Below are 27,088 nucleotides of genomic sequence, written 5' to 3'. Positions count from 1 at the left end.
AGAACGCTACCGCACGACCACGAGATGCGGGCGATTCACGTCATTTTATTGAGAAAATTGAAGGTCTAACCTTGACTCCTGAAGACATTCTGGTCAGTTTTGATATTGTATCTCTGTTTACTATGATTCCGGTCAATGAAGTTATGGTTTACATAACGGAAGTTTTCCCTGAAGGCTATTTACCCACGACTGTATAGGGAGGCCATTGAAATTTATAAACATGAAGATAATTTTAATAGAAAAAGCGAGATATGGACAATCGCGTTACAGAATCGATAAGTGATTTTTATTTATGACGGACTGTTATCGATAGTTACGTTTTATCTTTGGCTAGTTTCCTCTCTGCTACTGTCTTCAAGGTAGACCACGCCCACTTTCCTCGGTATTTAGGCCGCTCTCCGACGCCCGACTCGTCAGTCGACAGGACTCAGCAGGACCAGCCATACCTCTGAAGATGTCCAACGTAGTATTGGACGAAACGTTAGGAATAGAATAATTCCATGGACCACGTCTTGATTATTGGGTTGGGTTGGGTTGTTTTGGGGCAAGAGACCAAACTGCGAGGTCATCGATCTCATCAGTTCAGGGAAGGATGGGGAAGGAAGTCGGCCGTGCCCTTTCAAAGAAACCATCCCGGCATTTGCCTGGAGCGATTTAGGGAAATCACGGAACCTGACCAGGATGGCCGAGCGCGGGATTGAACCGTCGTCCTCCCGAGTGCGAGTCGAGTGTGCTGCTCTCGATTATGTCCCGTAACTGTTCGGTGGGATTCATGTTGGCAGATCTGGGTGGCTAAGTCATTCGCTTGATTTCTCAAATGGTTCAAATGGCTCTAATCACTATGGCTCTTAACATCTAGACTCAGAGAAGGTCATCTGCAGAAACCAGCACGGTTTTAGGAAACATCGGTCATGCGAGACCCAGCTGGCCCTCTTTGTGCACGATATGCAACAGGCTCTAGATACCGGCTCCCAGGTTGATGCCATATTTCTCGACTTTCGAAACGCCTTCGTCTCAGTTCCGCACTGTCGCTTGCTACAAAATGTGCGCGCTTACCGTCTATCCGATGACATATGTGGTTGGATAGAAAGTTTTCTAACAGACAGGGAGCAGTATGTCGCCCTGAACGGGGTGACTTCAACAAAAACAAGAGTAACTTCAGGTGTGCCCCAGGGCAGCGTAATAGGTCCTCTGCTTTTTACGGTTTACATAAACTATCTGGCTGATGACATTGACAGCGGCCTTAGACTTTTTGCCGATGATGCTGTAGTCTACACGAAAGTAGTCTAATACGAAAGTTGTGAACAAATCAATCAGGATTTGCAGAAAATAAATGTGTGGTGTAATGACTGGCAGTTATCTCTCAATATTAGTAAGTGTAACCTACTGCGTATAACGAGGCGAAAATATTAGTAACTGTAACCTACTGCGTATAACAAGGCGAAAATCCCCATTAATGTAGGCGTACCAGTACAAAATAAATGCCCAGTCTTTGGAAGCGGTAACGTCCGTCAAGTATTTGGGTGTGACTATTCGAAATCATCTCAAATGGAATGATCAGATTACACAAGTAACGTGAAAGGCGAACTCTAGATTGCGGTTTATTGCTAGAATCCTGAAGCGATGCAGTCCATCAACAAAGGAGATAGCTTACAATACGTTAGTTCGTCCAGTCTTGGAGTATTGTTCGTCTGTATGGGACCCTTACCAGTTGGGTCTGATTCAAGAGATCGAGAAGGTCCAAAGAAGAGCGGCAAGATTCGTGACTGGTACATTTAGCCATCACGAGAGCGTTACAAATCTCATAGACAGTTTGAAGTGGGACACACTTGCAGGTAGACAGCGCGGTAGACGGAAGGGGCTGCTCACTAAATTCCGAAATCCGATCTTCACCGAGGATGTAGAGCATATATTACTACCACCAACTTTCAAATCGCGCAACGATCGCCATTCAAAGATAAGGGAAGTTAGAGCTCGTACTGAGGCGTTCAGACAGTCGTTTTTCCATCCCGCGATCCGTGAGTGGAACAGAGGAGGGGAAATATGACTTTGGCGCGAATTGTGCCCTCCGCCAGACACCGCTTGGTGGCTAGCGGAGTATATATGTAAATGTAGACCTGAGGTCATCTGTCGCCTAGACAGAATTACTTAAGGGGGGTAGGACGTCAAACGGGCCAAATTGGAGCAGGAGAGGCTTCACAAGACATTTTATTTTCTACTGTCTATACTTTTACAAATAAATTCATAAAACTTTGTCACCATGACCAGGAAGGATGGAGGACTCACACTCATCGCAGTGGAAGTTCAAAAACGCAACAAAATAATTTTTTTTTAGATATGAAATTTCACCATTTTTTCACTTACTGTTGGCTGCATTTGTTGCTATAGGTATATTTTTCTTCACAAATAAGAGAGATTCTTTGATGAATTTTGCACAGCATACAAACCATACTTACAGGTGTATGAAATTATAGAATTTTCCAAATCTATTAAAAACTGTGGTAAAAATTGAAATAATTAACTACAAAATTTGATTTTTTTCTGAACATAAAGTTTAAAACGTAACAGCTGATTCATTTTTTCATAAATTAGATTCTAGAGTTTCAGACACCTGTAAGTATGGTTTGTATGCTGTGCAAAATTCATCAAAGAATCTCTCTTATTTGTGAAGAAAAATGTACCTATAGCAACAAATGCAGCCAACAGTAAGTGAAAAAATGATGAAATTTCACATGTAAAAGAAATTATTTTGTTATGTTTTTGAACTTCCGCTGCTATGAGTGTGAATTCGGAATCCTTCCTGGTCATGCTGACAAAGTTTTATGAATTTACTTGTAAAAGTATAGACAGTGGAAATTAAAATGTCCTCTAGTGCCTCTCCCGCTCCAAGTCAGCCCGTTTGACGTCCTACCCCCCTTAAACCTAACTAACCTAAGGATATCACACGCATCCTTGCCCGAGGCAGGATTCGAACCTGCGACGGTTCTGGACTGAAGCGCCTAGAACCGCTCGGCCACAGCGGCCTGCTCGATTTGTGCAAAATGTTTTTCAAGCCAATCGCCGTCGATTATGGCTCAGTGACATGGCCCGTTGTCATCCATAAAAATCCCATCATTGTTTGGGAACGTGAAGTCCATGAATGTGCATTGTTGACAACTTGGGTACACGGCTTTGTGGGGTCTGCAGCACACTCGGACTCTACCATCAGCTCTTACCAACTGAAATCGGGACTCAGATGACATTGTCACGGTTTTCCAGTACTCTAGGCTCCAACCGATAGGCTCACAAACCTCACGCCGGCCGCCGTGACCGAGCGGTTCTAGGCGCTTCAGTCCGGAACCGCGCTGCTGCTACGGTGGCAGGTTCGAATCCTGCCTCGGGCAAGGATGTGTGTGATGTCCTTAGGTTAATTAGGTTTGAGTAGTTGTAAGTCTACGCGACTGATGACCAGAGCAGTTAAGTCCCATAGTGCTCACAAGGGAACCTCCCCATCGCACCCCCCTCAGATTTAGTTATAAGTTGGCACAGTGGATAGGCCTTGATAAACTGAACACAGATCAATTGAGAAAACAGGAAGAAGTTGTGTGGAACTGTGAAAAAATTAGCAAAATATACAAACTGAGTAGTCCATGGGCCACATAAGCAACATATTGGAGTATGTGAGTTTAGGAGTGCCGTGGTCCCGTGGTAGCGTGAGCAGCTGCGGAACCAGAGGTCCTTGGTTCAAATCTTCCCTCGACTGAAAATTTTACTTTCTTTATTTTCGGAAAGTTATGATCTGTCCGTTCGTTCATTGACATCTCTGTTCACTGTAATAAGTTTAGTGTCTGTGTTTTGCGACCGCATCGCAAAACCGTGCGATTAGTAGACGAAAGGACGTGCCTCTCCAATGGGAACAGAAAACATTTGATCGCAAGCTCATAGGTCAACCGATTCCTCCACAGGAAAACACATCTGATATATTCTATACGACACTGGTGACGGCATGTGCGTCACATGACAGAAATATGTTGTCGACCCACCTAACTTGTACACTTGGCGAATGGGTAAAAAGATTCTTCTACCTTGCCCGATTTAGGTTTTCTTGTGGATGTGATAATCACTCCCAAGAAAGTGATGAAAACATAAGAGTTTGTCACATAAACTGAAAATAAAAAAATTAAACTTTTCACTCGATGGAAGATTTGAACCAAGGACCTTTCGTTCCGCAGCTATACACGTTACCACGAGACCACGGTGCTCCTGCATTCCCATTGTCCTTAATGTTGCCTATCTTCCCTTGAACTACTCAGTTTGTATATTTTGCTTATTTTTTCACAGTTCCACACAACTTCTTCCTGTTCTCTCAATTGATCTGTGTTCACTTTTTCAAGGCCTATCCACTGTGCCAACTTATAACTAAATCTGAGGGGGGTGCGATGGGGAGGTTCCCTTGTCAGAGCCATTTGAACAACTTCAGCTTTGTGAAGAGACCCGCACTGTGGGCCTGGCCGAAGCCGGATGGATATCTCAATGGACTGCGGTACATATTGGGCACAACGAATCGGTACTTTGTCACTGCTTTTAGCGGTGGTCTTTGGAACATTGCCACATATGTATGTTAGGTTCTGTATGTCTATACGGTAGAGGCGCGTACTGCACGGGCAGCAGTGGACGAGCGAATGTCATCCACAGAAGACATTCGGGCAGGTGCTGTACCTGTTCTAAGTGCCACCGAGAAACGTGTGCTTGCGCCAGGACTAGGAACACTGACACCATAAGACCACCAGGCTCAGCTACGCTGGTGCCGTGAAAGCGGTGACTGGAGACTGGAATGGTGCCCCGTTGCCTTGGGTGATGACAGTAGGTGCTGTCTGTAAGCGAGTGATGGATATACGCGTGTACCGTGTAGACCCAGTGAGCAGCCTATTCTGGAGTGCATTCACCCAGGACAAACAGGTCCCGCCCCATCAGTGGGGGGGGGGGGGGGGGGGGGGGGGGGTGTATATGTTACTTGTATCAGGTATACAAAACGTTCACCGGTTTTATTTGTAACACAAGAAATAAACTCACAAATTTGGGAAGAACACGATCAATAACATCTGAAGAAGAAAAATAAAAACTTTCTGGTCGGTCGCGCGTTTCCAGATTGAAGCGTATAGAACCTCTCGGCCACAACGGCCGGCTGCTGAAGCTGTTCAGCAAGAGTGTGTACTCATAGACAGGGTATAGTTCTACACTGCAACAAATGTTGCAAACACCATTTGCCTATAATCCCAGTACAGTTACTACTTACAAAGTGAAAGCAGATGGCGCACAAATGGGCATCCTAAGCGCCATCTGGTAGACAATGACAAAAGAAATGATCACTAATGCTACAGTCCATAACCAGGTGCCACTGAACGCGGTGCTAGAGGCATTTATTTCTGGCTGTGTATAATAGATTACTTACACCGATGAACCAAAAACTTATGACCGCATGCCCAGTAGCGCACTACAATGCGCATGTAATCCACGACAGTCACGATGCGTTCGATTGCTACCACACGTCCCGTTGAACCCCAGGTGACTGTCCACCATGGCATAAAACTATCACCCGCAAGCCTGCACCACTGCCACTGAGCATATTTGGAGCAGCTGCTCCTTTTGTTGCTGGCATATCTGGACACGCCCCTTGACACAGAATGACAATGAATGGAATTCAGGCGAAATGTTCCCACTGACAGTGTGTTCAGTCTTGACGATCCTGTGCCCACTCCAACGATAGTTAATGACGCTGTTGGGTCAACATGCAGGTGCCGTCAGACGCAGGGTACCATGTTCAACAGCGTGTGCTGGACAGAGCACTCCAAAACGTGCCTCAGCCAGCATTGGAGCATTGTTCTCTGTTGACAGTTCCACAGGTCACGCCCCACCCTGCTTCACACAGTGGGCAAGATTCCAACCTCGTTATTATGTGATGCGCGACAACACCTTAGATTAGATTAATAATTCTTGCCATAGGCCGACAAGAGAGGGGATCCTCCTGCGTGTGGAACATGTCAGATAAACACGTTACAAAATGTAATTAGTAAAACTTGAGTTTCGTTAATTTTAGTGATCCTCAGTCAATAAACAATAAAATTGTGTACATGAATTAAAATTAAACTTCTTCTATTTACAGACTAAAGACTTACATCTGCTTTCCGGACATCCATCATTCACACAGCAGGTAGTTACTTGGCTCTTACAACCAAGTATTGTCGAAAATTAAAGTATAATAAATTTTCATTAAAATGCTCTACCGCAATTGTTGAGGAATTCATGGGTGGAATAGAAGGAGTTGGCCACCAAAAATTCTTTGAAATGATGTTTAAATTGTGCCTTGTCTGAAACTAAGCTCTTAATGGTTGCTGGTAACTTATTGAAAGTATGTGTTGCTGAATACTGGACTCCTTTCTGGGCACGAGTAAGTGATTTTAAATCTTCATGTATATTGTTCTTATTCTTAGAATTGAAACTGTGTACTAAGCAGTTAGTAAAAAGAGATGTATTATTTACAACAAACTGCGTTAAGGAATAAATATACTGAGAAGCTGTGGTTAATATGCCCAATTCTTTGAATATGTTTCGACATGATGTTCTTGGATTTACACTACACATTACTCTTATTATACGCTTCTGTACTCTAAAAATTTTCTCTCAGTTTCTGGAGTTACCCCAAAAGATGATACCATATGACATAATGGAGTGAAAATAAGCAAAATATGCCAGTTTTTTTATATTTATATCTCCTGTGTCTGACATAATTCGCATTGCAAACACAGACTTGTTCAGGCACTTTAGCAGTTCGTTAGTATGTCGCTCATAATTGAATTTATTATCAAGTTGTAATCCCAAGAATTTTACACTCTCAACTTCTCCTCTGCCGAAATTTTTACAAAGGTACAGACGGTGTTTAGGAAGGATAGATTGCATGCAACCGGTGGTGGAGTGTTCGTCGCTGTTAGTTGGTTCAAATGGCTCTGAGCACTATGCGACTTAACTTCTGAGGTCATCAGTCGCCTAGAACTTAGAACTAATTAAACCTAACTAACCTAAGGACATCACACACATCCATGCCAGAGGCAGGATTCGAACCTGCGACCGTAGCGGTCACGCGGTTCCAGACTGAAGCGCCTTTTAACCGCACGGCCACACCGGCCGGCGTCGCTGTTAGTAGTAGTTTATCCTGTAGTGAAGTAGAAGTGGATAGTTCCTGTGAATTATTATGGGTGGAGGTTACACTCAACAACCGAGCTAGGTTAATAATTGGCTCCTTTTACCGACCTCCCAACTCAGCAGCGTTAGTGGAAGAACAACTGAGAGAAAATTTGGAATACATTTCACATAAATTTTCTCAGCATGTTATAGTCTTAGGTGGAGATTTCAATTTACCAGATGTAGACTGGGACACTCAGATGTTTAGGACGGGTGGTAGGGACAGAGCATCGAGTGACATAATACTGAGTGCACTATCCGAAAATTATCTCGAGCAATTAAACAGAGAACCGACTCGTGGAGATAACATCTTGGACCTACTGATAACAAACAGATCCGAACTTTTCGACTCTGTAAGTGCAGAACGGGGAATCAGTGATCATAAGGCCGTTGCAGCATCCCTGAATATGGAAGTTAATAGGAATATAAAAAAAGGGAGGAAGGTTTATCTGTTTAGCAAGAGTAATAGAAGGCAGATTTCAGACTACCTAACAGATCAAAACGAAAATTTCTGTTCCGACACTGACAATGTTGAGTGTTTATGGAAAAAGTTCAAGGCAATCGTAAAATGCGTTTTAGACAGGCACGTGCCGAGTAAAACTGTGAGGGACGGGAAAAACCCACCGTGGTACAACAACAAAGTTAGGAAACTACTGCGAAAGCAAAGAGAGCTTCACTCCAAGTTTAAACGCAGCCAAAACCTCTCAGACAAACAGAAGCTAAGCGATGTCAAAGTTAGCGTAAGGAGGGCTATGCGAGAAGCGTTCAGTGAATTCGAAAGTAAAATTCTATGTACCGACTTGACAGAAAATCCTAGAAAGTTCTGGTCTTACGTTAAATCAGTAAGTGGCTCGAAACAGCATATCCAGACACTCCGGGATGATGATGGCATTGAAACAGAGGATGACACGCGTAAAGCTGAAATACTAAACACCTTTTTCCAAAGCTGTTTCACAGAGGAAGACCGCACTGCAGTTCCTTCTCTAAATCCTCGCACAAACGAAAAAATGGCTGACATCGAAATAAGTGTCCAAGGAATAGAAAAGCAACTGGAATCACTCAACAGAGGAAAGTCCACTGGACCTGACGGGATACCAATTCGATTCTACACAGAGTACGCGAAAGAACTTGCCCCCCTTCTAACAGCCGTGTACCGCAAGTCTCTAGAGGAACGGAAGGTTCCAAATGATTGGAAAAGAGCACAGGTAGTCCCAGTCTTCAAGAAGGGTCGTCGAGCAGACGCGCAAAACTATAGACCTATATCTCTGACGTCGATCTGTTGTAGAATTTTAGAACATGTTTTTTGCTCGAGTATCATGTCGTTTTTGGAAACCCAGAATCTACTATGTAGGAATCAACATGGATTCCGGAAACAGCGATCGTGTGAGACCCAACTCGCGTTATTTGTTCATGAGACCCAGAAAATATTAGATACAGGCTCCCAGGTAGATGCTATTTTTCTTGACTTCCGGAAGGCGTTCGATACAGTTCCGCACTGTCGCCTGATAAACAAAGTAAGAGCCTACGGAATATCAGACCAGCTGTGTGGCTGGATTGAAGAGTTTTTAGCAAACAGAACACAGCATGTTGTTATCAATGGAGAGACGTCTACAGACGTTAAAGTAACCTCTGGCGTGCCACAGGGGAGTGTTATGGGACCATTGCTTTTCACAATATATATAAATGACCTAGTAGATAGTGTCGGAAGTTCCATGTGGCTTTTCGCGGATGATGCTGTAGTATACAGAGAAGTTGCAGCATTAGAAAATTGTAGAGAAATGCAGGAAGATCTGCAGCGGATAGGCACTTGGTGCAGGGAGTGGCAACTGTCCCTTAACATAGACAAATGTAATGTATTGCGAATACATAGAAAGAAGGATCCTTTATTGTATGATTATATGATAGCGGGACAAACACTGGTAGCAGTTACTTCTGTAAAATATCTGGGAGTATGCGTGCGGAACGATTTGAAGTGGAATGATCATATAAAATTAATTGTTGGTAAGGCGGGTACCAGGTTGAGATTCATTGGGAGAGTGCTTAGAAAATGTAGTCCATCAACAAAGGAGGTGGCTTACAAAACACTCGTTCGACCTATACTTGAGTATTGCTCATCAGTGTGGGATCCGTACCAGATCGGGTTGACGGAGGAGGTAGAGAAGATCCAAAGAAGAGCGGCGCGTTTCATCACAGTGATAGCGTTACGGAGATGTTTAACAAACTCAAGTGGCAGACTCTGCAAGAGAGGCGCTCTGCATCGCGGTGTAGCTTGCTCGCCAGGTTTCGAGAGGGTGCGTTTCTGGATGAGGTATCGAATATATTGCTTCCCCCTACTTATACCTCCCGAGGAGATCACGAATGTAAAATTAGAGAGATTAGAGCGCGCACGGAGGCTTTCAGACAGTCGTTCTTCCCGCGAACCATACGCGACTGGAACAGGAAAGGGAGGTAATGACAGTGGCACGTAAAGTGCCCTCCGCCACACACCGTTGGGTGGCTTGCGGAGTATAAATGTAGATGTAGATGTACTTCCATGTCATCATATTTTAAACACACACTAGAAGGAAATCTCGTGGAAGTTCTGAACTGCATATAGTGGGTCTTTTCAAAGTTTAATGACGGTGAATTGGCTATGAACCACTTATTAATGCCAGTAAAAATTTGATTAGTTGCCCTTTCTAAATATATACCTACTAGTGGTTTCACCATTCCTCAACTGCTTTCCGCAGATGATCACAGCAGCAGCACAGGAACAGTCGACCAACTACGCATCTCCAAGGTGTTCGTTACATGGTGCTGGGTCATAACAGTCTGTTCTTTGTCAAACCTGCCTTCTGTCATAATGGCTACTCTCTGTGGAGTTCCTCAATTGCGGCTGGAACTGTGGCTATAATGATACCCCATTGATCTCAGCTTCGTTTATCTACTACCATTACTGTGTCGCATGCCTGTGACTCCACCAGATAGCATGCACTCTCTTGGTGAACAGTGGTGATAATGTTTAGGTTCATCAGTTTCCATCTATAGAAACTACGAGGGGTGTTCACATCTTTTCTCAGCCAATCTCGTTTGAAAAATTGCCGAATTTGTCGTGAAATATCGTGGAGCATTCCCGCTTCAGCCTTCATAGTTTCAAGAAATTGTGATAGGTGGTGGCGCTACATGCAGCCTTTAAAATGCCGTTTGTAGCGGAGGTGTGTTCCAAGCAGAGACATCTCATTGAGTTTCTTTTCACAGAAAACCAGAGCGTCCCTGATATTCTTAGGCGCTTGCAGGATGTATATGGAGACGTGGCAGTGAACAAAAGCACGGTGAGTCGTCGTGCGAGAGGTGCACCGTCATCACAACAAGGTCATGCAAAATTGTTCGATCTCCCACGTGCTGGTCGGCTGTGACTGCTGCAATGTAGGAACGTGTGGACACACTCATTGAAGATGATCGATAGGTCACAGTCAGACATGTCGCTACTCTACTACTGGACATTTCTGTGTATAGCGCTCAGAAAACTTCATTCGACTGTTTTCCCTCATCAGCCCTACAGCCCCAATCTCGCACCCTCCGACTATGTTTGGCCCAATGAGGCATCCACTCCGAGAGAAGCAGTGCGTGGCTGATGGGGAAGTTACTGATGCAGCGAGATGTTGGCTCCGACGTCCACCGTTGTAGTAGTACCATGTGGGCAGACGGTGGCGTAAGGCGGTCGCATTGAACGGAGATTATGCTGAACATAAAAGTGGGTTTTGTATCCAAAAGACTAGGGAATACGATGGTGTTTTGGAAGCCTGAATAAAACCAACCTGCTTTCACAAAAAATTTAATTCTGAAACAGCTCTCATATAAGATGCATGGATTGATTATAGGAGTCTGATATTCAACGAAAAATGTTAGGGCAGCAGTGACTAGGAAACTGATGCAGAAAGGAAAGTGTGCAAAACTTGGATCACCTGTGTGTGTGTGTGTGTGTGTGTGTGTGTGTGTGTGTGTGTGTGTGTGTGTGTGTGTGGTCGCAGCCACCATCGCTGACCATAGGGAGGGCAGACGTTCAACTGACCCAACGTTACACATATTTCTTGAAGGATTTATGATCAGCATGAGTCGGGTTTTGGACCATTACACTTTGAATAATGCTGATCGACTGAATGGATTCGATCACTAAATTACAATTGTTAGTTATTGATGAAATACCCAGGCATACATTAACTCGTCATTGTATTCAAACTGCCATCCATTTTAACATTTTCAGATCTAAAAATAGGTGGAATCCAGAGGGAGCCAAATCTGGTGAGCAAGGTGGATGTTTGAATGATTTAAAGCACGAATTATTTCACGAGGACGTGCTGAAAAATAATGCCTCCAAATTTTGTATGTGAGAACTTGCATGGGGGCTTAATTAAAATAGAATGCAAATAATTTTAATTTCTTGCTTTATTAGCTGTCTGTTCGGTTACGAAGTCTCGTAACGGTTGGCCCTGACTAGTATTATTACGCAGTCTGACTGCATAGAACAACAACAAAGAATGAAATGGAAATTTTCATTACCACAATTAATTAATTAAGTCCCCAGCAACTATAAAACCTACAAAACCAAAGCACAAGTATAACTCTTCTGTGTGTGGAAGTATGACTCAACGTACGCATCTGGCACGGTTCTTCTTCAACAACACAAGAAATTTTAAATATCATTTATACTGAATTAATTAAAGAAAATAGGAATACCATAATTACTCAAGAAAACCAGAATTACAGTCCAATACAAGAACACAAGCCAGATGCTTTGTTGACTGAACCTGTAATGACGCATTATTTACGACATTAAATAATGAAAAATAAATCAAGTTTCGTCACCTTCATATATTGACCAAAATCACTCTAATCATTACAATATATCTCCACACCGACTCGCTATTACCACATCTCAACAAGAACTTTTCAGTATCACATCTCAGCAAGCACTCTACTAGCACATCTCAACAAACACTCTCTGCTACGAGTTCTTAACAAGCACTGACTACTACGAGTTCTCAACAACCACTGCCCACTACGACATCTCAATAATCACTGCCAGTGGAGGCGGCAGAACAATACTCTCTAGCGCGATCTCTGGCGCTGTGGCTCAGTGTAGCCACCTTTCAAACTCTTAAAGCTTTTTAAGCAAAACAAACGTTTATTTATTTATTAATTTATTGTGTCAAAAGTACAGAAATATCAAAAAATATTTAAGTGTTGAAATAATTTTACACAAAAGAAGACTAAAAATTGGACACTTCAAGTGCATTTGGTGTATCTCTCATAAGGTCTTGCATGGTGCAGGTGGTTGGTGACGAGGAACAGTGATGGCTGTTAGTCTGCTCAACGCCACACTGGCAAAGAACTGAGTCCACAGAGAAACACTAAGTCCGCAGATTGGTCTTGTATCTCGTCGTGTGTGATCGTAATCTATTGAGAGACCTCCATATTGACCACTTGTCCGAATGTCGAGGGGGAAGTTCTTCCTTTGGAGCCACCCATTCTCCCAAATACCGACCTTTCTCCCGCCGTCGCGACATCCTTGCCGTATGTGAATTCTCGATGAGAGCCTCAGTGGTTGTCAAGAAGCTCTTTCTTGATTTCAGCCTAGGGTGTGCGGCTGACGACCGTACAGTGGATGGGCGTTCTTCGTTGTGGCCTTAGTTTCTCATATCTCGCAGCTACCTCACGTCTGATTTCAGGAGGAGCTATGCCAGCGAGGCAATAGAGTTTGTCCACAGGAGCTGGTCTTAATCAACCCGTGATAATCCGGCTAGACTCATTTGGAGCCGCATCTACGTTCCTGACATGACTGGACTTGTACCATACCGAACATGCATATTCAGCAGTGGAACAACATAGAGCAAGCGCGCTTGAGCGCACAGTACATGGATTAGCAGCCCATGATGTACCTGTCAATTTTAGCACTATGTTATTTCTGGCTGCCACTTTCTGTCTGGCGTTTACGCAATGCTTTTTATATGTCAGCGCGCGATCCAGAGTTACTCCAAGATATTTGGGAGTAGGATTATGTTCGAGTACGATGCCTCCCCAGGATATAGTTAAGAAACTATTTGCCTGTTTATTCTTCAGGTGGAAAGCGCAGGTCTGAGTCCTGGCAGGATTAGCTTTCAAGTAATTCCCATGATGGTAAGCAGTGATTTCTTCCAAAGATTTTGATACCGTATCTTCTACAGTCTCAAAACAGTCAGCCTGAGTAGTCATAGCGCAGTCATCTGTCTGAGAATAAATTTTTCCAGGCTTACATTTCGAGTGTTCAGTGCATAAGGGAAGTCACAATAAAGGCCATTCCCTTTTTAAAGGAACTATCATAGCACTAGCCTGGAGAATTTAGGAAAATCACAGTAAACCTATTTCTGGATGGCTGGATGGGGGTTTGAAACATCATCCTCCTAAATGTGAGTCCAGTGTATTAACGGCTGTGGCTCCATGCTCGGTATCTTTGCCCGGTACTTCTACCTTTCAACTATACATTCTTCCCATCTAAACTCTTAATAATCATACAATCAAATTAATACTTTTTTTCGAATATTAGGTGAAAAGCCAGTTGAAAACACTGGATTTCATATCGAACCTAAGACTAACCTTGTGGAAGAACACAAATTATACACTACTCGCCATTAAAATTGCGACACCACGCAAATGACGTGCTACAGACGCGAAATTTAACCGACATGAAGAAGATGCTGTGATATGCAAATAAAGCTTAGAGTTCCTTCACGGATAGGTTGATCTTTGGTATAGATGTTGAATAATAGCGGCGCAAGCACGCTGTCTTGTGGTAGCCCATTTTCCTGAGTTCTCCATCTACTTTTCTTACCCTGAAATTCCACAAAAAGTCTGCGGTTCTGGCGAAGGTTTCTAATATTGCACATGAGTGTGAAGTATTTAGTTAATAAACGTTATTAACATTCTACTACTTTATTCTTAATGTCTACATATGTGCATTAGCGTGTAACATGGCAGTGTGTAACGTAATTATGTGAGTGCTTCAGGAGTGAGCCGTAATGGAGTTTCGAGTTCGACGAGTTCGTCCACACATTTAGCACCCTCTGCCTCAGCATCACAGAGCCAGACCACATACACCTGTAACAATCTGACGCCTTGGACTCACAGTCATGGATTATCCTCCATATACTACCGACTTGGCTCCATCCGTTTTTCATTTGTTTCCAAAAGTTGAAGAACGACTTCACTTTGATATTGATGGAACGGTGCAAGCAGAGGTGAGATTGCGGCTCCGTCACAAATAAAAACATTTTACAGTGACGGTATCAACAAAGTGTCTCTCGTTGGGAAATATGTGGTCGTCGTCAGGGTTATAACTGTGGGAAATAAATATGTAGATATGAAGAATAAAGATGTAGAACGTTAATTAAGTTTGTTTTATTTAAAAATCCTTAAGTGTTTTCACATAAATAATTGAAAGGCACTCTTTTCAGCATGCACACACAGTTTTGGATTATTCACCCGTAAACAAATGAAAAATGTTATAAAAGGTTTGAAATTATGTGTTAAGTTCGTTGGAAGTCGTCAAGTGCAGTCGTTCTCAAATACTGAACCAATACAGACTGGATAATTTATACAGCACGAGTTACGCTGCCTCAAGACATACAGGCAGTTTCTAACTCTAATGCGTGCCTTGTTGTGTTGAATCTTTATCGTAGTGTTGTACCTCTTAATTAATAGATTGTTGTTGTTATTGTTGCTGTGGTCTTCAGTCCTGAGACTGGTTTGATGCAGCTCTCCATGCTACTCTATCCTGTGCAAGCTTCTTCATCTCCCAGTACCTACAGCAGCCTACATCCTTCTGAATCTGTTTAGTGTATTCATATCTTGGTCTCCCTCTACCATTTTTACCCTCCACGCTGCACTCCAATACTAAATAGATGATCCCTTGATGCCTCAGAACATGTCCTACCAACCGATCTCTTCTTCTAGTCAAGTTGTGCCACAAACTCCTCTTCTCCCCAACTCTATTCAATACCTCCTCATTAGTTATGTGATCTACCCATCTAATCTTCAGCATTCTTCTGTAGCACCACATTTCGAAAGCTTCTATTCTCTTCTTGTCTAAACTATTTATCGTCTATGTTTCACTTCCATACATGGCTACGCTCCATACAAATAATTTCAGAAACGACTTCCTGACACTTAAATCTATACTCGATGTTAGAAATTTCTCTTCTTCAGAAACGCTTTCCTTGCCATTGCCAGTCTACATTTTATATCCTCTCTACTTCGACCATCATCAGTTATTTTGCTCCCCAAATAGCAAAACTCATTTACTACTTTAAGTGTCTCATTTCCTAATCTAATTCCCGCAGCATCACCCGAGTTAACTCGACTACATTCCATTATCCTCGTTTTGCTTCTGTTGACGTTCATCTTACACCCTCCTTTCAAGACACTGTTCATTCCGTTCAACTGCTCTCCCAGGTCCTTTGCTGTCTCTGACAGAATTACAATGTCATCGGCGAACCTCAAAGTTTTTATTTCTTCTCCATTGATTTTAATACCTACTCCGAATTTTTCTTTTGTTTCCTTTACTGCTTGCTCAATATACAGATGTTCAGATGTGTATGAAATCTTATGGGACTTAACTGCTAAGGTCATCAGTCCCTAAGCTTACACGCTACTTAACCCAAATTATCCAAAGGACAAACACACACATCCATGCCCGAGGGAGGACTCGAACCTCCGCCCGGACCAGCCGCACAGTCCATGACTGCAGCGCCTAAGACCGCTCGGCTAATCCTACGCGGCCAATATACAGATCGAATAACATCGGGGAGAGGCTACAACCCTGTCTCACTCCCTTCCCAACCACTGCTTCCCTTTCATGTCTGTCGACTCTTAGAACTGGCATCTAGTTTCTGTAAAATTGTAAATAGCCTTTCGCTCCCTGTATTTTACCCCTACCACCTTCACAGTGTGAAAGAGACTATTCCAGTCAACATTGTCAAAAGCTGTCTCTAAGTCTACAAATGCTAGAAACGTAGGTTTGCCTTTCCTTAATCTATTTTCTAAGATAAGTCTTAGGGTCAGTATTGCCTCACGTGTTCCAATATTTCTACGGAATCCAAACTGATCTTCCCCGAGGTCGGCTTCTACAAGTTTCTCCATTCGTCTGTAAAGAATTCGCGTTAGTATTTTGCAGCCGTGACTTATTAAACTGATAGGTTGGTAATTTTCACATCTGTCAACACCAGCTTCCTTTGGGATTGGAATTATTATATTGTTCTTGACGCTATGCCATCAAAAGAATTCGCGGATCCCTTTGTAATGCGGAATTGTCCCCTAGACGTCACGAGCGGCTGATTCACCGGCATAACACACACATCAAAAAAAGTTTCGCATCACTCCGGTTCCCAGAACTCCTGAATGTAGACGTTCACTGTCGATACTGTAGGCCGACCTGTGTGGCCGAGGGGTTCTAGGCACTTCAGTCTGGAACTGCGCGACCGCTACGGTCGCAGGTTCGAATCCTGCCTCGGGCATGGATGTGTGTGATGTCCTCAGGTTAGTTAGGTTTAAGTAGTTCTAAGTTCTAGGGGACTGATGACCTCAGATGTTAAGTCCCATAGTGCTAATGGCCATTTTTTGTGGATATCGTATCACACACACAGTCCCTTTGACTGTTAAGAGATGTCACTAAACCTGCCAGAGATGTAAACAACCGTGCATGAGCAGCTCCTATTAGACGGAGGGGTCCGACAGCCGATCAGTTCCAGTTACCGGGAAGGCTGGTGTTGTCTGTAGTTCAACCATGGCTAGACGGTCAATACCGCGGTTCGATCGCGTCCGCATTGTTACTTTGTACCAGGAAGGGCTCCCAAGAAGTGAAGTGTCCAGGCGTCTCGGAGTGGACCTAAGCGATGTTGTTCGTACATGGAGGAGATACAGAGAGACAGGACCTGTCGATGACATGCTTCGCTCAGGCCGCCCAAGGGCTACTACTGCAGTGGATGACCGCTACCTACGTACTATATGGCTCGCAGGAACCCTGACAGCAACGCCACCATGTTGAGTAATAGTTTTCGTGCAGCGACAGGTCGTCCATGTTAGGACTCAAAAGTGTGCGCCATAGCCTGCATGATGTGCAACATCAATCCCGACGTCTATGGCGAGGTCTATCTTTGCAACTACAACACAATGCAGCACGATGCAGATGGTCCCAACAACATGCCGAATGGACCGCTCAGGATTGCCATTACGTTCTCTTCACCGATGAGTGTCGCATATGCCTTCAACCAGAGAATCGTCAGAGACGTGTTTGGAGGCAACCCGGTCAGGCGGAACGGCTGAGACACACTCTCCAGCGACTGCAGCGAAGTGCCGCTGGTGGTCATGGAAGGCTCCGTAACGGCTGTGCAATGGTGAATCCTTCGACCGATACTGGAACCATATCAGCAGCATATTGGCAAGGCATTCGTCTTCATGGACAAGAAATCGCGCCCCTATGGTGCACATCTTATGAATGACTTCCTTCAGGATAACGACATCGCTCCACAAGAGTGGCCAGCATGTTCTCCAGACATGAACCCTATCCAACATGCCTGTGGCAGATTCGAATGGCTGTTTATGGACGACGTGACCCGCGAACCGCTCTGAGAGATCTACTCCGAATCGCCGTTGAGGAGTGCGACAATCTGGACCAACATTACCTTAATGAACTTGTGGATAGTATGCCACCACGAATACAGGCATGCATCAATGCAAGAGAACATGCTACTGGGTATTAGAGGTACCGATGTGTACAGCAATCTGGACCACCACATCTGACGGTCTCGCTGTATGGTGGTACAACATGCAAAAGGTTCCGGAATTTTCGGAACCGAGGTGATGCAAAACATTTTTTATGTGTGTAGAAGGTGTAGAGTAGTGGACCCGTGACGGTACAATGGTATGGTCTGGGGAGCCCATTGACTTCGAATGTGCACTGGTCATTGGATCTCACCTGAGTAACAGATCCTTCAGGGACATTTCAATCCTTCTACAGCTGCCGAATTCGACCATTAGTGACGTGATTGTGGAAAGGAAGTGCGAGGCAACAACCATCGCTAAACTGAGACCAGGCATACCTCAGATTCTGATGGAGATGGGCCATCGACTGTTGGGGACGGTGGCTGTTAAAATTCGCGTGAAATCAGGGGAAGGAATCACTTGTGAGTTCCAGAGTGCTGTCAGGAGGTCCACTAGCACAACAATGTGCGTAATGGGTTGGAAGGCATGCGGTTGATTGGTCGAGCAGATCCTCGTAACCCGTACTTTTGTGCAGTCAGTGCTGAGTGATGCTTGAAGCGGTGTAGAGGCTGATGGCACTGGGCGATGGACGACTGGACGAGTGTGATTTGTGGTCATGGGTCGCGGTACGCCCTGTGCTATTCGATGGAAAGGTGATGGTTTGGCCACTGGCGACAAAACCAGCCACCATGTGAAATGCCAACAGTGGAGAGCAGAGGACATGCTGTTACAGTTGTTGCTGTTGTTGCGGTCTTCAGTCCTGAGACTGGTTTGATGCAGCTCTCCATGCTACTCTGTCCTGTGCAAGCTTCTTCATCTCCCAGTAACTACTGCAACCTACATCCTTCTGAATCCGTTTAGTGTATTCATCTCTTGGTCTCCCTCTACGCTTTTACCCTCCACGCTGCCCTCCAATACTAAATAGGTGATCGATCCCTTGACGCCTCAGAACATGTCCTACCAACCGATCTCTTCTTCTAGTCAAGTTGTGCCACAAACTCCTCTTCTCCCCAACTCTATTCAATACGTCCTCATTAGCTATGTGATCTACCCATCTAATCTTCAGCATTCTTCTGTAGCACCACATTTCGAATGCTTCTATTCTCTCCTTGTCTAAACTATTTATCGTCTATGTTTCACTTCCATACACGGCTACGCTCCATACAAATAATTTCAGAAACGACTTCCTGACACTTAAATCTATACTCGATGTTAGAAATTTCTCTTCTTCAGAAACGCTTTCCTTGCCATTGCCAGTCTACATTCTATATCTCCTCTACTCCGACCATCATCAGTCATTTTGCTCCCCAAATAGCAAAACACCTTTACTACTTTAAGCGTTTCATTTCCTAATCTAATACCCTCAGCATCACCCGATTTAAATCGACTACATTCCATTATCCTCGTTTTACTTTTGTTGGTGTTCATCTTATATCCTCCTTTCAAGACACTATCCATTCCGTTCAACTGCTCTTCCGAGTCCTTTGCTGTCTCTGACAGAATTACAATGTCATCGGCGAACCTCAAAGTTTTTATTTCTTCTCCATTGATTTTAATACCTACTCCGAATCTTTCTTTTGTTTCCTCCACTGTTTGCTCAATAAACAGACTGAATAACATCGGGGAGAGGCTACAACCCTGTCTCACTCCGTTCCCAACCACTGCTTCCCTTTTGTGTCCCTCGACTCTTATAACTGCCATCTGGTTTCTGTACAAATTGTAAATAGCGTTTCGCTCCCTGTATTTTACCCCTGCCACCTTCACAATTTGAAAGAGAGTATGACAGTCAACGTTGTCAAAAGCTTTCTCTAAGTTTACAAATGCTACAGTCGTAGGTTTGCCTTTCCTTAATCTGGCTTCCAAGATAAGTCTTAGGGTCAGTATTGCCTCACGTGTTCCAACATTTCTACGGAATCCAAACTGATCTTGCCCGAGGTCGGTTTCTATTAGTTTTTCCATACGTCTGTAAAGAATTCGCGTTAGTATTTTGCAGCCGTGACTTATTAAACTGATAGTTCGGTAATTTTCACATCTGTCAACACCTGCTTTCTTTGGGATTGGAAATATTATATTCCTCTTGAAGTCTGAGGGTATTTCGCCTGCCTCTTATATCTTGCTCACCAGATGCTAGAGGTTTGTCAGGACTGGCTCTCCCGTGGCTGTCAGTAGTTCTAATGGAATGTTATCTACTCCCGGGGTCTTGATTCGACTCAGATCTGTCAGTACTTGTCAAACTCTTCACGCAGAATCATATCTCCCATTTCATCTTCATCTACATCCTCCTCCATTTCCATAATGTTGTCCTCAAGTACATCGCCATTGTATAGACCCTGTATATACTCCTTCCACCTTTCTGCTTTCCCTTCTGTTTCAGTATGGGAGTATTTTTCATAACTTCGGTGTGGTCCCCTTATCGCGCTCAAGAAAACATAGGCCATGAACACATGTGACAGAATTATGTACTGTGTACTGTAGAGGACGAGTTTGGAGACGATGACAGTTTATATGAGCATGACAACGCACACTGTCTTGAACTAGCTCTGTGAGGCAATTGTTTGGTGCAATAACATTCCTGAAATTGATTGTACTGCCCGGAGTCCCAACCTGAACCCTGGTTAGTCTGCTTAATTACATGAACTGACATTGTACACTATGCTTGATGATGGTCTGTGCCCAAATTGGTTGTACAGTAAAGAATTTTTTATCAGCAGCCCTTGCCACTGTATTTAGACACAGCCGTAATTTCAGAGAGTTTTGTGGTTGTGTCACGCAGTGAACCTGAATACAATGGTAGCAGACATAGTTTCACATCTGATGAAGGGCGTGGCCGGCGACGTCTATCAGACTCCCCTCCTGTAGGATGTCACCACAGTTGAGGCCTTCGTTTGGTGCCACCACTTCGAGCCAGTGCACCAGAAAAAGAGTACGCCGAAAGAAAGAAATGGAAGGAAGTTTACAGTTTAACGTCCTTCGGACAGCACTGTCATTAGAGGTGGAGCACAAGTTCGCATTTACGAAAGGATGGGGAAGGAAATCAGCTGTGCCCTTTTCAAAGGACTCATCCCAGCATTTGCCGCGAGTGATCTAAGGAAACCATGGAAAACGTAAAATCTAGATGGCCAGATGGGGATTGTCGTCCTCGATAATGCGAGTCAATTACGCTAGCCATGCTGCCTCCTCTCTCAGTATCTTTGTATAGCACTTCCATCTTTCGCCTTACATTCTTTGCTTGGCAGTAGCTTGCCATCTGAGATCTTAATAATCGTATATTCATACTGGTTTTACCCGAAAAACACTAAATCTCCTTCTTGAATATTATGTGCAAAGTCAATTGAAAACACTGGAAAGAATTTTGGACCTAAGACTAAACCTTGTGGAAAACCACAAATGATATCTGTCTGAGAATGAATTTTTCCAGGCTTACATTTCGAGTGTTCAGTGCATAAGGGAATCAAGCCACAATAAAGGCCATTCCCTTTTTAAAGGAACTATCATAGCACTAGCCTGGAGAATTTAGGAAAATCACAGTAAACCTATTTCTGGATGGCTGGATGGGGGTTTGAAACATCATCCTCCTGAATGTGAGTCCAGTGTATTAACGGCTGTGGCTCCATGCTCGGTATCTTTGCCCGGTACTTCTACCTTTCAACTATACATTCTTCCCATCTAAACTCTTAATAATCATACAATCAAATTAATACTTTTTTTCGAATATTAGGTGAAAAGCCAGTTGAAAACACTGGATTTAATATCGAACCTAAGACTAACCTTGTGGAAGAACACAAATTATACACTACTGGCCATTAAAATTGCGACACCACGCAAATGACGTGCTACAGACGCGAAATTTAAGCGACATGAAGAAGATGCTGTGATATGCAAATAATTAGCTTTTCAGAGCACTCACACAAGGTTGGCGCCGGTGGCGACACCTACATCGTGCTGACATGAGGAAAGTTTCCAACCGATTTCTCATACACAAACAGAAAAAAAAAAAAGATTCAAATGGCTCTGAGCACTATGGGACTTAACATCTATGGTCATCAGTCCCTTAGAACTTAGAACTACTTAAACCTAACTAACCTAAGGACATCACACAACACCCATTCATCACGAGGCAGAGAAAATCGCTGACCCCGCTGGGAATAGAACCCGGGAACCCGGGAGCGGGAAGCGAGAACGCTACCGCACGACCACGAGCTGCGGACTGAACAAACAGCAGTTGACCGGTGTTGCCTTGTGAGTAATGCCTCGTGTAAGGAGGAGAAATGCGTACCATCACGTTTCCGACTAAGATAAAGGTCGGATTGTAGGCTATCGCGATTGCAGTTTATCGTATCGCGACGTTGCTGCTCGCGTTGGTCGAGATCCAATGACTGTTGGCAGAATATGGAATCGGTGGGTTCAGGAGGGTAATACGGAACGCCGTGCTGGATCCCAACGGCCTCGTATCACTAGCAGTTGAGATGGCACGCATCTTATCCGCATGGCTGTAACGGATCGTACAGCCGCGTCTCGATCCCCGAGTCAACAGATGGGAGCGTTCGCAAGACAACAACCATCTGCACGAACATTCCGACGACGTTTGCAGTAGCATTGACTATCAGCTCGGAGACCATGGCCGCTGCATCACAGACAGGAGCGCCTGCGACGTTGCACTCGACGACGAACCTGGGTGCACGAATGGGAAAACATCATGTTTTCGGATGAATCCAGGTTATGTTCACAGCATCACGATGGTCGCATCCGTGTTTGGCGACATCGCGGTGAACGCACATTGGAAGCGTGTATTCGTCATCGCCATACCCGGCGTGATTGTATAGGGTTCCATTAGTTACACGTCTCGTTAACCTCTTGTTCAATTGAGGGCACTTTACATTTCAGATGTGTTACGACCCGTGGCTCTACCCTCCATTCGATCCCTGCGAAACCCTACATTTCAGCAGAATAATGCACGACCGCACGTTGCAGGTCCTGTACGGGCCTTTCTGGATACAGAAAATGTTCGACTGCTACCCTGGCCAGCACATTCTCCAGATGTCTCAGCAATTGATACGTCTGGCCAATGGTGGCCGAGCAACTGGCTCGTCACAATACGCCAATCACTACTCTTGATGAACTGTGGTATCGTGTTGAAGCTGCATGGGCAGCTGTAACTGTACACGCTATCCAAGCTCTGTTTGACTCAATGCCCAGACGTATCAAGGCCGTTATTACGGCCAGAGGTGGTTGTTCTGGGTACTGATTTCCCAGGACCTATGCACCCAAACTGCGTGAAAAATGTAATCACATGTCAGTTCTAGTATAATATATTTGTCCAATGAATACCCGTTTATCATGTCCACTTGTTCTTGATGTAGCAATTTTAATGGCCAGTAATGTATCTATCTCAGAATAAATTTTTCCATGTTTACAAATTTTTTGAATTCGGTGGCACTGTTTTTGCACTCGTTTCATTAATAATGGCCTGAGCAACATGCTGGACTCAGCTGTTAACCAAGCAGATATGAGGGTGGTGTGTGACAGTTTGTCAACGTGTGCAGTTCGAGTGACCCACCGCACGGCCCTCGTGCCGGCTATGTGCTCGCTGCTGCTGCTGCTGCTGGCGGCGTCGACGTCTGCTTCCGAGAGGCAGGCGCGGCGCTTGCCAAACGAAGACGCGTGGGCGGCAGGCGGGCACGTGGACAACCACGTGTCTTCTGAGGAGGCGCGCTCCAGGGAGGAGGGGAGGGAGGCGGCGGCGCTGGCAGACGTGGCCAGGAGCGTCGTGGCCAGGACCGCCTCCACCAGCCAGGTCAGTCTGGAACGAGGCCAGTGTCTTAGCTGCTACGGTGCTACAAGTCAGCTTTCATTCTAAAATCAATCATTAAACTCACAGAAACACACTTAGAAGGGAACCTCCCCATCGTACCCCCCTCAGATTTACTTATAAGTTGGCACAGTGGATAGGCCTTGAAAAACTGAACACATATCAGTCGAGAAAACAGGAAGAAGTTGTGTGGAACTATGAAAAAAATAAGCAAAATATACAAACTGATTAGTCCATGTGCAAGATAGGCAATGTCGAGGACAATGTAACCTCAGGAGTGCCGTGGTCCCGTGGTTAACGTGAGCATCTGCAAAACGAGAGGTTCTTGGTTCAAGTCTTCCCTCGAGTGGGTATTTTAATTTATTCATTTTCGCAGGGTTATGATCTGTCCGTTCGTTCATTGACGTCTCTGTTCACTGTAATTAGTTTAGTGTCTGTGTTTTGCGACGGCACCGAAAAACTGTGCGATTAGTAGACGAAAGGACGTCCCTCTCCAATGGGATTATCACATCCACAAGAAAACCTAAATCGGGCAAGGTAGAAGAATCTTTTTACCCATTCGCCAAGTGTACAAGTTAGGTGGGTCGACAACATATTCCTGTCATGTGACGCACATGCCGTCACCAGTGTCGTATAGAATATATCAGACGTGTTTTCTATGGAGGAATCGGTTGACCTATGACCTTGCGATCAAATGTTTTCGGTTCCCATTGGAGAGGCACGTCCTTTCGACTACTAATCGCACGGTTTTGCGGTGAGGTCGCAAAACACAGACACTAAACTTATTACAGTGAACAGAGACGTCAATGAACGAACGGACAGATCATAACTTTGCGCAAAATAACGAGAGTAAACTTTTCACTCGAGGGTATACTTGAACCCAGGACCCCTCGATCCGCAGCTACTCACGCTAACCACGGCGCTCCTGAAGTCACATTATACTTGATGTTGCCTATATTGCGCATGGACTACTCAGTTTGTATATTTTGTTTATTTTTTCATAGTTCCACACAACTTCTTCCTGTTTTCTCGATTGATCTGTGTTCAGTTTTTCAAGGCCTATCCACTGTGCCAACTTATAACTAAATCTGAGGGGGGTGCGATGGGGAGGTTCCCTTGTTAGTAAGAAATAAGGATACAGGAACACATAAACACACACACACACACACACACACGCTCACACACACACACACACATCCAGAACGAAAGGAGGAATCTAAATGAAGCTTCGCTGGCTGAGAAGTTATGTGATGTTATTTCGTTGATAACAGAATTCCTGGCCACTGTGGCCGAGCAGCTCTAGGCGCTTCAGTCCAGAACCACGCGGCTGCTACTGCCGCAGTTTCGAATCCTGCCTCGGGCATGGACGTGTGTGATTCCTTAGGTTAGTTAGGTTTACGTAGTTCTAAGTTCTAGGGGACTGATGACCTCAGATGTTAAGTCCCATACTGCTCGCAGCCATTTGGACCATTTTTTTGGGGACACTGATTAGCACACTCGACTCACATTCGGGAGGATGGAGTTTGAAACCTGCGTTCGGCCATCCAGATTTAGCTTTTCCGTGCCTTTCCCAAAATCGCTTAAGCCAAATGCTGGGATGGTTCCTTCGAGAGGGCACGGCCAGTTTCCTTCCCCAACCTTCCCTAATCCCAGCTTGTGCCCTGTCTCTAGTGACTACATAGCCGACTAATCTACTGCTCCTGCTCTATTACTCACTGAGCCAAACAGAATAAGTCTATGGTACTTGATGTATCCCCCCCATGAACCATGGACCTTGCCGTTGGTGGGGAGCCTTGCGTGCCTCAATGATACAGATAGCCGTACCGTAGGTGCAACCACAACGGAGGGGTATCTGTTGAGAGGCCAGACAAACATGTGGTTCCTGAAGAGGGGCAGCAGCCTTTTCAGTAGTTGCAGGGGCAACAGTCTGGCCTTGTAACACTAACGAAAACGACCTTGCTGTTATGGTACTGCGAACGGCTGAAAGCAAGGGGAAACTATAGCCGTGATTTTTCCCGATGTCCTTAGGTTAGTTAGGTTTACGTAGTTCTAAGTCTAGGAGATTGATTACCTCAGACGTTAAGTCCCATAGTGCTTAGAGCCATTTGAACCATTTGATTACAGAATCGTGTTACATTTAGAGAAAAGTGGACAGTATGAACCCACCTATCCGTATGATATGATATTCCCTCTGGCCTAGATGGATGCGCTGATGCGGTTGGGGAAACTGCCTTAAAGCCATTGCATCTCCTCCTGAGGCAAGCTGGCCCACAACTCGGGCATCTGGCCTTTGATATGCCAGATACTGGCAGTGGGGCGGAGTTGACGTCCAAGCTGGCGCCACACATGTTCTATTGGGGACAGCTGTGGGGATTTTGCTGGCTATTGAAGTACCTCATCATCATGCAGGCATTTCGTCGAGACATTTGCCATGGGTGGACAAGCATTGTGCTGTTGTAAAATGGCACCAGTATTATCTCTCATGAGAGGTCACCTTTGACGATGCAAAATGTTCATGACATACCATTATGCTGTCAGAGTTCCCTCAGTCAACACTGGTCATCACTTGTACTCATTCCTCATGGTTCCCCATACCGTGACGCCCAGAGTAAAACCATTGTGCCTCTGCAAAAGATTGTAATATTGGGACCACGGTCACCACCGTACTTCCCAACGATGGTCATGAAGGGTAATGGTCAGTGGTGATTCAAAAATGGTTCAAATGGCTCTGAGCACCATGGGACTTAACATCTGAGGTCATCAGTCCCCTAGAACTTAGAACGACGTAAACCTAACTAACCTAAGGACATCACACACATCCATGCCTGAGGCAGGATTCGAACCTGCGACTGTAGCAGTCGCGCGGTTCCGGACTGAAGTGCCTACAACCGCTCGGCCACCGCGGCCGGCTAATGGTGATTCATTGCTGAACATAATGCGACACCATTCATCAGCAGTTCATGCTTCCCAGTCGCTGCACCACTCCAAATGTAGCCACTTGTGTTGTGGTGTTAATGGCAGTCTACGAGTGGGAAGGTAATTTCCTAGTTTGGCTGCTGTTAGTCTATGACATAAGCTGTGGAATAATACAGAACGTTGCAGGGGCTCCATTGCCAGTTCTAGTACAGCAGGTGCGAATCTGAAGGGGTAACAACAATCTGTTTGGTGCACAACATGGCGGCGGTCCATTTCGGCCATTAAATGTGGTCGACTGGAGCCTTGATGAAAAGTATGCTTGCCCTCCCATTCTGGTGCAGTCCTACATCAGGCAACTGTAACACCCCTCAA

The 27,088-nt window shown here is 44.7% G+C and overlaps 1 protein-coding gene across 1 annotated transcript in view; it reads left to right on the top strand.

Annotated features, from left to right (window-relative positions):
• Window positions 1–27,088, top strand: part of LOC126210351 (uncharacterized) — a 116,261-nt gene that overhangs the window by 60,079 nt on the left and 29,094 nt on the right. Inside the window, exon 2 of the mRNA XM_049939565.1 lies at window positions 23,535–23,785. Coding sequence (XP_049795522.1) covers window positions 23,535–23,785 — 251 coding nt within the window. The remainder of the gene's footprint in view (window positions 1–23,534; window positions 23,786–27,088) is intronic.

Source organism: Schistocerca nitens, chromosome 10 (genome assembly GCF_023898315.1).
Source record: "Schistocerca nitens isolate TAMUIC-IGC-003100 chromosome 10, iqSchNite1.1, whole genome shotgun sequence".
NCBI lineage: Eukaryota > Metazoa > Arthropoda > Insecta > Orthoptera > Acrididae > Schistocerca > Schistocerca nitens.
Note: the sequence above shows the minus strand (reverse complement) of the source record. Positions and strands in the feature narration are given on the sequence as shown.